The sequence below is a fragment of the Periplaneta americana genome, chromosome 17 (assembly GCF_040183065.1).
Source record: "Periplaneta americana isolate PAMFEO1 chromosome 17, P.americana_PAMFEO1_priV1, whole genome shotgun sequence".
In the NCBI taxonomy this organism is placed as follows: Eukaryota; Metazoa; Arthropoda; class Insecta; order Blattodea; family Blattidae; genus Periplaneta; species Periplaneta americana.
Window position 1 is genome coordinate 70,306,912 of NC_091133.1, and position 17,929 is coordinate 70,324,840.

The 17,929-nt window shown below is 37.5% G+C and overlaps 1 protein-coding gene across 1 annotated transcript in view; it reads right to left on the bottom strand.

Annotated features, from left to right (window-relative positions):
- Nucleotides 1-17,605, bottom strand: part of LOC138693029 (protein split ends-like) — an 89,805-nt gene extending 72,200 nt beyond the window's left edge. The window contains exon 1 of the mRNA XM_069816545.1: nt 17,289-17,605. Within this exon, the coding sequence (XP_069672646.1) occupies nt 17,289-17,306 (18 nt within the window). The 5' untranslated portion in view covers nt 17,307-17,605. The remainder of the gene's footprint in view (nt 1-17,288) is intronic.
- Nucleotides 17,606-17,929: the final 324 nt, after the last annotated feature.

Sequence of the window (17,929 nt, forward strand, 5' to 3'; positions counted from 1 at the left end):
CTCAAGATCAATCCCTCCCTTCAACTCTACTTTTGTTAGACACATCAAGTTCATTCACATAAGGTTCGTTCCAACAACAGTCAGGAACCGTCCGTAACTATCGTGAGCATGCGCAGTACAGAAAAAGTATTTTAACACAATCCGAACCAGTCCTGAACCGGAAACATGTACTGCAGTTGGGCGTTCCAACAAGCTTTTGACACGGGTTCGGAACGGTCAGAAATAGTCCGCGGATTGAGGCATGTACGGAAGAGTACGCAAGACGAGCATGCGCATAAGCTCACCAAAGTCTCCTGGATACTGAAGAAAGACATGATCGACTGTTCACATCAATGAGGTTAAAGATGAAAAGTGACAGTGCAGACGAATAATAAAACTAGAGATTTAATTTAAATTTTCGCTAAAAAGAAAGGGAATGGAAATTATTTGGGTATTGAAATAGTTAATTACAATTTCAACATGCAGCTTTGATTAAAATTATAATAAATAACGTACATACATTAGTAATTAAAAAAAAAAAACTATTTTTAGATGAGAGTTCCCCAGTACACGACATTGAATTAGCGGAATTCTTGTCTTCCATATTTTTTGTCATCTTTTTATAGAAAACGATCGAAATTCTATTTTCTGCAATTAGAATTAGCTGCCAAACGATAATAATTAAGCATCCCGTTCTTAGCAAAGATGATCATAGTTATAGCATCTCTGGATTTAGTACATAACGATCCGCGAAAGCGTTCCAACAGCGTCCAGTCCAGTTTCAATCCCACAGCAGATGCTCAACTAGCGCATGCGCATAAGATGGTACAGGAACCGTACATGAACTGATCCATGAACCGCTTGTTGGAACGATCCTATAATCGTCTACTTCGCTATCAACACTAACATTTTACAAAATTTTATACGAGGCCTTTAGTTGCAAAATCAGATACATCACTAAAACATAACTTATTCCCAGAAAACACTAAACAGAAAAAAAGGATGAAGTTCGATAACATTTTAAATCTTAATATCATGGAGCAGCTGGCTACAAACTATAAGGTCTGGAGTTCGGTCCCGAGTGGTGACGGAATTTTCTCGTTATAAAACTTACAGAATGGCCCCGAGATTCACCCATCCTCCTATCAAATTGAGTGCCCGGTCTTTCTGGAGGAGGGGATAAAAAGCACCTCATTCTAGTGCCGGGGTCAAGAAAGCATGGGGCTCTACCTCCATGCCCCCCAAGTGTCTTCATTTGGATGTGAAGGGGCTACCTTTACCTTTATCTTAATAACATAGAATGCTACTATTGAAAATACAGTATCCTATTTAAATATTATAGAATTCTTTTATTGAAAATATAGATCTATTCAATGCTTGTACTAAATATCGAGAGTATTAAGGTAACATATCGAATGTGTCGAGGATCCAACCCCGACACAGTCACGTGCATCGTTGTAATTTCTGGGTGTCGCCAATTTCATAAACTCCTTGGCATTGAAGTACAGTATTAGCTTCACCTTCGTCATCTCTTATCTTATCAGTACCATAAAACATTTGCATCTTACGTAGCGTGATGTTTCAAAAACCAAATGTTGCAAGTTTAAACATTACGAGACTTCATTCCAACCTTGCATGATTACCGTTATTCATAAACATATTTCCGTTAAACTTTTTAAAATCTAAATTAATGTGTGGAGATCTGGATATCGTTGTCGAAGTATCACTAAAAGATTTCAATAATGCCAATTAAAAATAAAAGTGTTGTATAAAGTATTACATGGATTTAAGGAGGAAGGAACAATGTTGGATTATTCACAAGAGGTGAGGCTTGGATTTCTTCAATTGCTGATGATGATCACAGGAATGCATTACACTTCTCGCCAACTACCTATCTTTGTTCACCTGAAAACCAAGAGCTAAATTTTAAAAAAGTCATAAATTCCTATATTCATCATCAGTAACTGAAAAAGTCGCACTTCTTCCAAGATATCTGTAGGTGTTTATCACAAAATGTAAGAAATCAAGAGATCTTTGACAGTATGTGTGTCTGTGTGTGTGTGTCTCTAATGCCTATCCACGTCATTTTGCATGATTCGGGTTCCGCATACTGCGGATAGATGGCATGACTGTAACCCATTTTCAAATTGCACACCACTTCGGCGGGCCACATTATGCATGATGTGTATCTGTGAAGAGTTATGTCGTGTACTAGGATGAGTGTATGTCAAGTGTTCGGTGTAAGTGTAGTGTAGGGAATGGGTGAGGAAGAGAGAAGAGAAAACCCGGTGCCGGCACGTAGCCTACTCCTATCGAATAGCATCAAGGGGGCCGCCAGGCTTAACGTCCCCATCGGAAGGACGAATCACTAATAACAGTGACATATGCCTTTCCTTCATATGCGGAGAGATTTGGGATTTAACCCAGGCATATTGGTGCACAATTTAGTGATTGTAAGTTGTGCACCGCCATCTCTCCTAGTCCCGAGCCGGGAATCGAACCCAAGCTTTAAGAAAGGTAAATTACGGAAAGATTTCGCCTTAGAAGCACGAAAATTATTCTTCATTGTTCTATATATACTATTAACATTTCTATAATCACTGATTAACTTGTAACTTCTTTACTGTGTTAATATACCGAAGCCTGGTAGAGGGGCAGAGAAGGCCTGACGGCCTTATCTCTACCAGGTTAAATAAATAAATACTACTAAATACTAAGCCTAGTTCGGATAATGAAGAATACCACTTGGAAACTAGTCAACCAGGTAAAATTCCTCATATTAACACAATAAAGAAGTTACAAAGTTAATCAGTGGCATTATTATTAGGAGTCGAAGATATCATACAACAATTTTCGGTAGGCCTATATGAAAGAACTTAAAATAATTTGGTTGGTAATTCTGTATCAGTCCAATTTATGAAAACACTGCTCTAAATTTGACCATTATAAAACAGCATAAGTGCTAGCACTGTACTAAATTTATAAAAACACACTCTTTACTACATTATTTTATTTCTCCTTCAATCCTATCTAGGAACGGATTGCTGAGCCTAATTCCTGAAAATCATACGTCAGACAATATCATGTATTTCACCAGCTTGGCAACGTCCTTTGCTCTCTGGGTTAGCAAACTTTAGGCCGTGGTTTTATTCTGTAAGTGCTTTTATGATGTTTCCTCAACTTCGCCACGTTAACTAAAGCGTCATGCTTTAGGCTAGCAATACAGAATAAGCGCTAGTTCGAGTCCTTGCAAGAGAATAAATTTTCTCATGAAATTTCGGTCACTATCTGGGACCGGTGCCCACCTAGCATCGTGACGAATTTGGGGAGCTATAGTGAGTAGCGAAATCCTGTTTCGTAAGCCAGCTATAAATGACTGGAGAGGATCACAGTGCAGACTATACGGTATCACCGTACTGATTGAATTATCGACGGGAGTGAGGCCAGCAACCGGCTGGTCGACCTTAGCCCTGTATGGGCTGATACGCCACGAACTGTTCTTATATGGTTAGGCGATCACAACTGTAGCATAAGGGGAGACGTACTCTCAAAGGGTGAGATCGTTTCGGCTCCCAATAACCTGTTTTGACTTTAGGCTGTTGATTGGACTGATCGTTTTGGCTCCCGCAGTAACATCGAAGGTCGGTCTTATCGGCTCCCGCTTCAATACTGAAGACTGGTCATATCGGCTCCTGCTTCGCATTTAACAAGGCTTAAGGACTAAAATATTAGCATGGTTAAGCATTTTATTAACGTAAGAATGTTTCGTCTTAAGTTATAAACATAATGTTAACATAAAGTATCTTTCGTCCATGTTATAAACTTGACTCGAAAATTTTTTTCATGTACTGCAGTTTAGTTTTTTTAGTAGGTTATTTTACGACGCTTTATCAACATCTTAGGTTATTTAGCGTCTGAATAGATAAGGTGATAATGCTGGTGAAATGAGTCCGGGGTCCAGCACCGAAAGTTACCCAGCATTTGCTCATATTGGGTTGAGGGAAAACCCCGACCGGGAATCGAACCCAGCCCACCTGGTTTCGCGGCCAGACGCGCTAACCGTTACTCCACAGGTGTGAACTGCAGTTTAGTGATTTTCCCTTGTTGAAGTAATTTATAGCTGCCTATAATTGTATCAACTGTGTTCCGCTTCTTTGATTTTCAAAAAACCTTCAATGAGGCTCATATGGCCAACCTTCGCACTGGTAATTGATGCCGACTTCTGAGTATTCATATAATAAAAACAAGAAGTAGGCCTATAGGCCATTTGGTATCTCGTGAAACCAGACTGCGAATCAGGGGTAGAAGAATGTGGACTGAGAAGCTTTCCTCCCTCGCTACGCTCCTACGCGGGTTCACTTACCCCCACCATAAGGTTCTTACTATATGCTACGGCGCACGCAACCATTTGGTTTCACGAGATAACGAATGACCTATAATGCACATAATTTGATAACAGTGAACGCATCAAAATCCATACTTAATTTGTTTAATTTGCTTTCCTACTCATTGCGATAACCTCGATCCTCAATAAAAACCGGTTGCAACAAATATTACATCACTTTCGCTTTTATAATCTCTTCTCCGTCCCATAACTAAGAGAAACTCATCACTAACGTTTCATACCGTTTGTCACTTAAGTTGAAATGACGACATGAATGTTTTAAGCTTTCTTTCTTGAACACACCGCATGTGTCATTATTAGATGGCACCATGGAGATAGTCTATTGTTGAAAGTTATTTGATGACGCAGTTCAAAGTTATTTAATATTTTATCTTTTGTGTGTATTCAATGGACAGCTGGTACTTTCGTCTCTCATCATTTATATTTATGTTGTAAATTTACGGTAAATTTAAGTACTGATTTTTTCTTACATACGAACTGAACAAAGTGGATGGACGGAATTACAGTTGAAGTGTGCAACAAACTCACTCACATTTGAAGGGCTCAGAGCCAAAGGCGACCAACCCACAATTTTGTATTGTTCATTATTAAGCCTTTTTTCAAAATTATACATTGTTGTTATAGATTCATGATATTTTTTGTATTTATTCAATGTAGACCAATTAAAATATATTGTGAAACCAATCATTTTTGTCAGGATCCTCTTAATATCAACTCTTATTTACTCATTTTGTAATTGTGGGTTAGTCGCCTTTGGCTCTGAGCCCTTCATTTATCCATTTGGGCCCATACTATCACCTCCAAAAATCAATTCTCACCTGGATGGGAAATGGCTGAAAAATTTTGTCTAGAAACCATTTGTTCAGAAGCAGGGTCTAGTTATCTTTCATAAGTCTATAGCACGAGTCCCCGTAATATTACATCTAGGCTATTCCGAAGAAAGCCATTCTAAGGGCATCTATCGCCCTTAAAATGTCCATGGTTTAAGTCAGATTTGAGGTCTGTTCAGAAAGTGTCCAGTCATTTAATATTTTAAAAAAGTATCCTCTCCAGAATTATGGCGATTTAGTTTCCTTCAAAGTACTCTCCTTTGAACCTTACACATTTTACCAGTATTTCTTCTCTTTTTCAAATACTTTCCAAAGTTCTTTCGCGAATGCCTCCAGCTGTCTCTTAATCCCGACCATAGTCTGCAGTCTCCTTCCTTTCAACGCGAGTTTAATAAAAGAAAAGTCAGAAATCGCAAAAGATCACATATTGGCTGTATGCTAGCTAACAGATCTCAGTGATGTAATGTTTTGTTAAACATTTTGTCGTCAAATGTTTCATACCTAGATCTTCCATTAAAATCTCTTAATCAATTCGTGGAATTTCTCTGATCTTCACACTGCCAATCGTCGATGACAGCCCGCATGCGTTCAACATTTCCGGATGTTGTTTCTTGTTGGAGACCTTTCAGAACGTGAATATCTTTCACCGCATTCCCGGTATATTGAAGAGTCTGTGCCATAGTTTTATCTGGGCTCCACTCATTGAAACCTCCACAAAGCTCTTTTAATCTTTCGAATAATTTTTGCCGAGATTATGCAAGATTTGAAGCAGATTCTTTGGTCTACTCGCTAGGTTTACAGTGAATGAAACGGTCACACGTTACACAGGCTCCTCAACGGTGTCTTACCCGACTGAGTAGCTCCACAGGAGTGATAGTTCACGCATGGGCAATGAGATACTCTCTGGAAGGCTGCCATCTTACATCAAAGTGCCGCGTCCGATTCGAGATATTAAAAATGGCTGGTTACTTTCCAGACAGATCTCAATCATAATAGGAATAGTCTACTTATAAAAGTAAAACAAAAACAATTTGAATCCGCGGGATAAGTCTGCAGAAGATGAAAATATTTACGAGAGTTTAGTGGTTTAATATCAAACAAAAATGATCACTCACCGGCACAAAGGTGTTCATACAAACGACTGTATGTAGGATACAATTGAATTGTTAATTAATCAAAATGTCGGTAAAATGTCAATATATTATTGTGGTAAACGAAATATTTCGGTAGGTATGTTATCAATAAAATTAACATAGATCTTACAAAAGAAAGAGAGAAAACCGAAGTATTTCGCTTAGTGCCGGTCAGTGTATTTTGGAAAAAAAAAATGACAATACATATTTACCACGACTACATTCACAGCAATTCCACTATTTAATCTGTATTCAGTCTCAATTTTAATTTTATTTTTGTCTGTATTGGAATCCCCTCCTGAGCAAGAGTCTTACTCATTCAGGAGTGGGCTAGTTTATCTTTCATTGTATTTATTAACTTGTATTCATTTAAAACTTACTAGCAATAAAATAAATAAATAAAATAAATATTCTTTAGATTAACAGCAAAATTTATATCTCAGGCCTGCAAATCTACCGATTAAGCTTTCTTAATACATCCTTTCCTATCTCCGATTGTATTTACAAGAGACTTATCAATGATCACAGTACATAAGGATTTCTCTTCATCCCTCCGAAAATATTATCAGTCAAATATCGTAATAAGATGGAGATTTGATAGAAGAAGAAATGATAGTCATGAAAATTGCTACTCTATTCGTCTATACTTTTATCCTTTTAAGGCAATTTAATGTAGGCCTATTTCTAAGCCTCTAGATGCGTAGTAAATGCCGGGTAATCTTTTGGCGAATTCTCGGGATTCACATCATCTCACTACACCTCGCCAAAATATTGTAGAAAATTGTAGAAAATTACAAAATTGTAAAACTGTAAAAAAAAGTAAAATATTGTAAAAGTTGTAATTGTAATGTTGTAAAATTTTGACTTGTTCCACATCTTAAAGCTTCATTGCTCATGTAAGATCTATGGAATATACAGTAATAAATGAAATGAAATGAAAAAAAAAAAATATATATGCACCAATAAGGTTTCACGATATATGATTTAATGTACAAACACGGAATTAAAATTTGGAGCGAGTCTTGATGAAAGTCCACCTGTATATAGGCAACAATTTCGCAAGACTGTTCACAAGTAGCATATATACAGGGGCTCTTGTTTACTGCACATGCGCAGTGTGTTGTAAGCGAAACATACAATAAGGGAGCTCCAAATTTTATTTCCGTGTCTGTACAGGAGTTTAACCTGTTCAAATTCTTAACTTTTTTTATTAACACGAGAGGAACATGGATTCCTTGGGTTCTAGCACCGTGTTGCAGATTGGGAAACATTTCCTTGGGTTCTAGCACTGTGTTTTAGTTTGGGGAAAAAATAACTTTTAGGATCTAAATGTCAGCTTCTTTATCAGGAAGACAAACAAAGGGAAACTTACCTGTTGGGTCTGTTACCAAGAGCTTAGACTGGAGAACAGCTCTTGATATCTTATTCAAGACATAAGCTTCACTTTCCTGTTTTTCTGATCTTTGAAAGATAACAATTAAGTTGTTAAGGAGAATTGACGGGGTAGAAGATGAAACAGGAATATTCCAAGGAGCATTCATTCACAAATTTTCACTTCAACTTAACGATATTTGAGCCCGGTCCTCAGCATGGAAAGCTGACACAATAATCACTCGGTTAAGGATATTTCCAAATCAATGACTTAAGCTTCAATATGTGATTACCGAAAGACGTGATATGAACTATGCAGCAGGAACTTTCCTCGGAGGCTTGGAATTCTTTCCTGAAGACGCTCCAGTCCACTCAATTACCATACCACACGAAGGAAGCCGTATGCCCGCCAGGCAGGGAATTAGAAACTCACTACAAAGGAGGCTGGGTACACTTTAGCTACACGAAACGCTTTTACAAAGAATGACTAATGTGACCTACCTAAATTGTATCCAGCGACTTCACAATATTTCTCTCTCTCTTTTTCAACACACGTGGCTGGCAATATCTAATCCTTAATAATGGAACAATGATAGTGAGATAATGATGGAGAACTGGTGAAATACAGGTAGGGAAAGGCACTGCACTTGAACTACGAAAAGCAAGGAAAAAGCGTAACTTAAAATTACATGCGACAATAAAAATGACGTCAGGTGTGTAAAATAACGAATGAAAAACAGTTATAGGGTCCAAAATAAAATAAAAGTTCAATATTTTTTCAGTTATCCTGGCTCCAAATGGATGAAAAGGCCTAGAAGTACAGATACGGCAACAAAATTGATCAATTATACAGAGTCAAAGTAATATAGCTGTGAAAATTTTAACAGCTTATTTCTTGGAGGATTAACTGGAGGGAATGGTAAACGAGAGAAGAGTTCGGGGCAGAAGAAGGTAACAGAAGATAGACGACATTAAGATATATGGATCATATGAGGAGACAAAGAGGAAGGCAGAAAATAAGAAAGACTGGAGAATACTGGGTTTGCAGTGAAAGAGCTGCCCTTAGGCATAACACTATGAATGAATGAATTTCTTGGATAAAATACAACAAAAAAGTTTTAATGTCCTATTAGTTCCAAATGAATAGGCTATTTTTCTAAAAAAAAATATATAATTTTCTTCTAAATATTGACATTGGAAGAAGGGATATTTGAATAACCTACTTCCAAACTGAGGTAAGTGTGTTTATTTTATGATTAATACAATATTTTTAATTAGGCCTAATAGTTCTGTGTAGCTGTAGTGTATTATATCTGAACTGCGACCGAGCACGAGCGCTGCTCATTCGGTCTCAAATTTTGTTAATACTACTGTATCTTCTTTTTATATTGCTTGTATTATTTTATTTGTATTTCTCTTTGTTTTGTTTTGTAATTATATTTCTTTATTCTGTATATTTGAATTTAAATAAAATAAAATAAATAAAAAAAATGTCAAGCTATTTTAAGTGAACTCTTAGTTCTGCTCAAAACTACTGCTATTTTCGTGGTATTCAATAAGCTATAACTCCTTAACGGACTTTAATTGGATCCATGTTCATATCACATTTTATGCTCAAAATGGTCTATAGAATTGATTCCTAAAGCGTGGATCTTTAGTCGTCAATCAAACTGTATATTACTTGAATAAGATGAAATTCTGTACCTATAGATTTTCAGAACTCAAGTACGTTAAAACTGATTTGAATTCGTCACCATTCTGTAATATTCTTTAATAACTCATGTACCTTACATTGGAAATCAAGTAATGGCACTTAAGGAATCCTTAACTGAAATTTATAATTTCTGCAAAATACTTCGAAATCTTAGAATAATATAATAACAATATCCCGTGCTAACAACTACAATCCAAAATGTGATAACAGGAATTGCATTTAATCCTCGTAATAGCTGCATTAAAATTATATACAATATAAAATTAATGTAGTAATTATGGTCCCTAAAAATAAATACGTAGTCACACTATCAGTGGGATTTAAAACTCCACTGTCACTTCTGAAGATAAATTTTGCTTTGAATTCTAGTGGATTCTAAAATAGAAGGGTTGAAAGCTGATCTTCATCTATTGTCACACATCAAGGCCGGCAGCATACTGCATCGGACTCGGACGAATGTCTGATACAATTACGGCCGGCAACATACTGCATTGGACTCGGACGAATGTCCGATGCAATTACGGCCGGCAGCATACTGCATCGGACTCGGACGAATGTATGATACAATTATGGCCGGCAGCATACTGCATCGGACTCGGACGAATGTCCGATGCAAATACGGCCGGCAGCATACTGCACCGAACTCTGACGAATGTCCGATGCAATTACGGCCGGCAGCATACTGCATCGGACTCGGACGAATGTCCGATGCAATTACGGTCGGCAGCATACTGCATCGAACTCGGACGAATGTCCGATGCAATTACGGCCGGCAGCATACTGCATCGAACTCGGACGAATGTCCGATGCAATTACGGCCGGCAGCATATTGCATCGAACTCGGACGAATGTCCGATGCAATTACGGCCGGCAGCATACTGCATCGGACTCGGACGAATGTCCGATGCAATTACGGCCGGCAGCATACTGCATCGGACTCGGACGAATGTCTGATACAATTACGGCCGGCAGCATACTGCATAGGACTCGGACGAATGTCCGATGCAATTACGGCCGGCAGCATACTGCACCGAACTCTGACGAATGTCCGATGCAATTACGGCCGGCAGCATACTGCATCGGACTCGGACGAATGTCCGATGCAATTACGGCCGGCAGCATACTGCACCGGACTCGGACGAATGTCCGATGCAATTACGGCCGTCAGCATACTGCATCGGACTCGGACGAATGTCCGATGCAATTACGGCCGGCAGCATATTGCATCGGACTCGGACGAATGTCCGATGCAATTACGGCCGGCAGCATACTGCATCGAGCTCGGACGAATGTCCGATGCAATTACGGCCGGCAGCATACTGCATCGAACTCGGACGAATGTCCGATGCAATTACGGCCGGCAGCATACTGCATCGGACTCGGACGAATGTCCGATACAATTACGGCCGTCAGCATACTGCACCGAACTCTGACGAATGTCCGATACAATTACGGCCGTCAGCATACTGCATCGGATTCGGACGAATGTCCGATGCAATTACGGCCGTCAGCATACTGCATCGGACTCGGACGAATGTCCGATGCAATTACGGCCGGCAGCATACTGCATCGAACTCGGACGAATGTCCAATGCAATTACGGCCGTCAGCATACTGCATCGGACTCGGACGAATGTCCGATGCAATTACGGCCGGCAGCATACTGCATCGAACTCGGACGAATGTCCGATGCAATTACGGCCGTCAGCATACTGCACCGAACTCTGACGAATGTCCGATACAATTACGGCCGTCAGCATACTGCATCGGACTCGGACGAATGTCCGATGCAATTACGGCCGTCAGCATACTGCATCGGACTCGGACGAATGTCCGATGCAATTACGGCCGGCAGCATACTGCATCGAACTCGGACGAATGTCCGATGCAATTACGGCCGGCAGCATACTGCATCGGACTCGGACGAATGTCCGTTGCAGTATGCTGCAGCCTCATGACAATGCGTGTAATCATATCACATCGGACGGACCGAGATAAAACCGTTCAGTCCGAGATAGAATGTCCGACGCAGTATGATGCCGGCCTAACAAGACTGTTGGTTAGAAAGAAGAGGCGAATAACCTAATAAAAACACTATTATTTCGGATCAACGCATAACAAGCATTGTTATTCTTCTCATTAACAACTTAATACTTACTATGTTTCACAGCATTACAGTTTGATTTAAAGGCGTATTAATTGAAGTAAGAGTCAGCTTGTTAGAAACAACCCGCGGAGGATTTTTCAAATTACCTTTCACTCTTTCCGACCTGTTTAGGTTTGATAATAGACGGCTACATGGTGGGACTCCTTTTACTTGGGTAATTTAGGTCTCACTTCTGCCCTTTAAAGGACAAATGAAAATTGACTTTTACATATCTAGTATGAAGAAAATACGTCCATGGTTTGAGAAAAAAAAGTACACCTGAGACGTCATGCTATCACCCCTCTCATGTTCTGAAAGAATGGGGGGATACTTTATGCCCGGAATCTTTCACCGTGGAAAGACACATCATGCCAGGTTTGTATTTTTTCTTGGAAAATATAAATGGGGTAGCTTCCCGTTGCTTTCCGCACACCATCCTCTCTTTCGCATCTTAAAAAATCCCAGTGTAATCCAACGTGGAGGTGAGGAGAGTGAATTTTACTAATTAGACCTTTCGGACTTCACTAAAACTCACCACAATGGTTAAATATCAGTTCTATCAGGGTTTCTGACCAGACCAGAGACCGGGAAGTATTGAATAATTTAATCTTGCCTTCATGATAACTCTTAATTTAAGCGAAGATATTCTACGATGACGTGAAATAACATTTCTAATATGCTGCAGACCACTGAAATTCACTTTTGTGTCGAAGAGAAACAGACCGTGGGTGATACGGACACTGCGTGTTACACATAACACATTTCGTAGATTAATGTGAACGAGTAAATGATTACTGCACATTTTTACAATGTTTGATCATTTTTAATGTCAAAGCCAACGAAGCCTGATTTCAGACATCACATTATTTACAAATCTGTGTAAACAATGGCTGAAAATTACGAGTGTTTACTTTTCGTAGAGGCTTTGCAAAGCGTGCTCGCTTGAATTCATTGTAGCGTGAAGTGCTGCATATCGTTTGCAAGTGTACCGTTACTAATGGCTTTACCTATTCTTTTAGTTTGTGTAATTAACAAGTACCTACACACGTTTCTTCATACAGCAGAGTCGCTCGCTTCTTTGTTATTCCCACAGCGACAATTCGAGACTGAATGGGCACATGTGACAAAACGAGAGTCACACAGCGAAAATATATTGCATACAATACGAGTCTCAAAATTTCTCAAGGGAATATTGTCTACAGCAACTTCAAGAAAATCTAGCAAACTTCTGTTCGATTCATGGCAGGAAAGATGAGATTCATATTCCTTCTGTAAGTTATAAACTGGATACAGTGGTGTTCGATTTTTGTTCTTTTCTGTGATGTTAAACAACGATCTTGCGCTACTATAGCCACATGTCAGAACTCTTCAGTAAGTTAAATATTTGGAGGTGATAAATAGCAACCAACTTGTGAAAACAACAACACCAGTATAATAATAATAATAATAATAATAATAATAATAATAATAATAATAATAATAATAATAATAATACAGTGAAGCGAGATTTTGGTATTTGTACCAGGGCATAAGTGGATACATCCTGCATTTCGGAGTTACATAGGGCTATAGACTCCACGATCAAAGAAAGCCGAAGGAGGGGGAATCTATCTGTTAGATCAGTTATTAATAGAGACCGGATTCTTATGTAATTACATATTGCATTTCTTTACTTGTAGACTAATGAAAATGACAAATGTCGGCGATTTGTGGTTCTGATATGGTTATAGTCGAGTTTCATTTTACATTATTTTTACATATTCTTAGTAATATTATATATTTTACATATTATGTAAAGAATGTAACATTTATATATATGCAATTATTGAGTTTTTAATTTTTTTTATTAAATTCTTTTTATTTTTCAGAGTAAATTATTATTAATTTTTTTTTTCATTTATACTTGGACATATGTCTTAACGTCCCTGTCCCATTACTCCAATTGGAGAGCTGCCTTTTGTTCTCACTATAGTACACGATGCTGGTAAGGAGGGAGGGCCCGGTACTGACGTCGTTATGTTTTGTTCACAATTACTGAAAATACTTCAATTTCTAAAGCTGGCTTAAGAGAATAGTTCTTTTATAAATTAAAAAAAAAAAACAAACATAAAACTAGGGATTCCAACTCTTTGCCTGTAAAACATAGTAGTTCGGAGTGCCTCAACTCTATATATTTGCCCTAATGCTTTCTCGGAATCTGGGATGGTCAGGTGCTCCAGTCATTTAACTGTTACAAATTGAAATTACGCTATTAGCAGGGATTTGGGTCTGGTGTCAGGTAAATCAAAATACCATAATATTGTTAAAATATTAAAATGAAAAATAAATCATTACATAACCTTACCTTTTGTTTTCAGTTCGCATTTATAGACTGGGGGGGGGGGGGAAAGACAGAAGTATATCACGGCCTACTGGAGTATAGTAAACACAGAAAACATTTTATAGCAACAATGTTGAAGTGAGATATTTTTGTTTTCCAAAATTGCTGTCATTGAACAGAAACCAAGATGAAGATTTCATTGCAACTAATTAGAAATTCCTCTTTCAGGTATGTAATAAACGATCTTCGCACAAAATAATGTACGATACACGAGCGGTATGTTTGTTTTCATGTTCTCGGAAATTAAAAAAGCTGAACTACGTTTCGCTTTTTCAATCTTTTCCTCGAACATGAAAACTTCAACATACCGCTCTTGTAGCGCATATTACTATTTCTAGGAAATCTTAAGGCACAAGAAAAAAAAACATAAATAATTTATTGTGGGAGAGACAAGTTGTATTTGCAAACTATACAATGAGGTGTAAATGGCAAGTCATTTTCCAGTCTGTATCCTTCCACTTCAACTGACCAGTTAAATTGTGACGATATTTTTGTGAATTTAATGCATTAATAAATAGTGATTTTAAATTACATATTTTATTAATACTACATATTTAATTAGATATTTTCCCGATATTTACTACATTTTTATGTACATGTTTCGCACTTTCATATTACATAAAAATCCGGGGCCTAGTTATTAACACTAGGCCACACTTGGATAGTAGCTCTTGGTGATGTACCTAACAGATTGGTTCATCCTTTCCTTAGGCCTTATGCTGTGTGTTTAACATTTAGTTTGCATGTCAGTATATTTATGATCTGATCTAAATGTGTGAATCCTAAATGCGCCTCAAGAAGCACGTTCTAGCTGCTTCCAGTTGGTGACCCTTTTTATTTTCTCATTATACGAAGTATAATAGGAGGTATTGTGAAACTATAATACTATAAAAATCTATTTCAAGATTTTCGGGGAAGTATACGTTTTAGCAATCACTGATAACGGTACGTAAAGTGTGATTTTTGACATACTACCTGTCCGTCTATCCATCTACGTACAGCGATTTCTCCTTAACACTATTGGGAGGTTCTTGTTCACATTCAGTGTCTACAAGTCAATATGTTCGGAAATGGTTCACTGAAATATAATTTTTGCTAAAAATAATGTACTTATTTAAAGTTAAAAAAACAACACGATTGTCTTAGGGATTTTTATATTACCCAAAATAAACCAACAAACGAGCTGAATCACGTAGTACAAACAGATACACGTTTGGCTTAGAGAAATTAATTGTTATAAACAAAATCATGTCTACTTTTCTTGACAAAGCTTCTAAGTCTTAAACGCTCCAGGCTAAAAACAGGGCAGGTAAAGCAAGAAGAGAGGACAGCAAGCCCTTTGTCCAAGGATGTACCAACAACACTTGTAAAACACATTTGTTGCGTGTAGGTAAACCAGTGAAGGTCTTGTAAATTTAGAATTAAATGGGTAAAGATAAAGTCAACCACATCGGCCAAATCGGCCCAGAGGATTGCCGAAGGTTCAGGCTCCCACCTTTACAGACAATCGACTTTCATAGCATTGAGGATGACAGTCCTACGTGCCCGCCACCTTTGCTCTCAAGGAAATATCTCTGGTAGTCATTTCTATTAGAGGCTGAGTAAATTCCAAGGAAATAGTACGGCCAGAAACATGAGATCAATGGAGAAAATCCATTAGCCCATCAAGAATCGAACCAGCGATCTTCCGGCTTTGCGGCGTTAGACTTTAACCGCGCGCCTCCAGAATTAAAAGGGAGGGGTCTCAATATACTCGGATCACTGATATATTTTAACATTTTTGTAACTTTCAAGTCACGATTTTCGTAAATATGTTATAAATTATTATTATTATTATTATTATTATTATTACTATTATTATTATATATAGACTGAGTAAATTTCAGGGAAATAGTGCGGCCAGAAGCATTAAGTTAATGAAGAAAATCCATTAGCCATCAAGAATCGAACTCGCGACCTTCCGCCTTTACGGCGTTAGACCTTAAAATGGAGGAGTTTCAGTATACTCGGATCACTGATATATTTTAACATTTGTGTAACTTTCAAGTCTCGATTTTCGTAAATATAATATTATAAATTATTATTATTATTATTATTATTATTATTATTATTATTATTATTATTATTATTTTTATTATTATTATTATTATTATTATTATATATAGACTGAGTAAACTGCAGGGAAATAGTGCGGCCAGAAGCATTAGATTAATGAAGAAAATCCATTAGCCCATCAAGAATCGAACTCGCGACCTTCCGGCTTTAAGGCGTTAGATCTTAAAAGGGAGGAGTCTCAATATACTCGGATCACTGATATATTTTAACATTTGTGTAACTTTCAAGTCTCGATTTTCGTAAATATAATATTATAAAATATTATTATTATTATTATTTTATATATATATATATATATATATATATATATATATATATATATACATATATAGACAGTAAATTTCAGGGAAATAGTGCGGCCAGAAGCATTAGGTTAATGAAGAAAATCCATTAGCCCATCAAGAATCGAACTCGCGACCTTCCGGCTTTGCGGCGTTAGACCTTAAAAGGGAGGAGTTTCAATATACTCGGATCACTAATATATTTTAACATTTGTGTAACTTTGAAGTCTCGATTTTCGTAATAGCCTATTATAAATTATTATTATTATTATTATTATTATTATTATTATTATTATTATTATTATTATTATTATGTTAATATTATTAATAGCATTACTTATTATATAAATATAGCCATTTTATATAAATGTGTAAAGGAAAATTAATTACATATATGTACTTATACCGTACAATATATAAATGAAGTAAAATATATTAATTTTGTTATTATGAAGGATGCTGTTTACGTTATCAAAAAAATAATAATAATAAAATTTCATCATCTTAATTTAGTGCATATTAAATGATTTAATAGTTATATCTTTTAAATAATGAGACAAGAAAATTAAATATAAACTGTAATAGCATTCGAAAATCGATAAAGGAATTGGGTTATTGCGAAAGACGTAAAACTTAAGATGAGACAGCATGTGTGGCTTCGTGATAATCAATTTTTATATTTAAGATACAAATCTCACTCCCATATTTGTATTTTAAATTATAAGTACTCAAATAACACAATAAAATCCCGTAATTTCAGCTACAGAATTTACGGATAGTAGGCCTATGACGGATATATTTCATCTAATCATATGGGGCAGTGGTTTCACACACCGATTAACAGACAAGTTGGTTAGCCGCACATAACACGAATAGAAAACTTAATTACAAATTCCTTCCCTTCATTGTGAATCCAGACACAGTTGTGCACTCACCGTCATTAGGTATCCCATATTCCACTTGTGATCGTAGCCTTGAGTTCACCAAGTAAACACTACTTCATTAGAGTGGCTACACCGTTACACTAGGTCGCGTACACCCTCTTCCGCGAGATGTCTTCTTCTCTTGGCCACTGCGGCCCAACTGGTGGAGGAAGCTAACCAGAAGCTCCGTCAGGTAGGGGGAATCCGAGATGAATAAGAAGAAGAAGCAGATGAAATACAGCCGTCATGCAGGTCAGCAACCACTGGAATGGGCAGACAACTTTCTTCTACTACTTAGTGTGCCTCGCCTTCTTCTTCTTCATCGTCCTCCCCTCCTACATCCTCCATCGCCGTCGTTTCTTGTCTCCCACTCCTGTAACACACGCATTATGGGCCGTAAGGATTCCACCAGATCATTAGGATCTTCCAGACTTCACGATCTGATCTGATCCTCTCATCGGTACTGGGATAATCTTCCTCCTAGGGGAAAACGAACTGACCTAAGACCTTAGATCCATATACAAATCTGAGAAAATTACCGGATATTTCTAGTGTAATGAATGGTTACCAATACCGAGGGCGCTTTCTCCGAGGATAAAGACTATGAAACACGAGCCGATAATTCACAGTAATGAGGATTTGTTTCAGGAAGC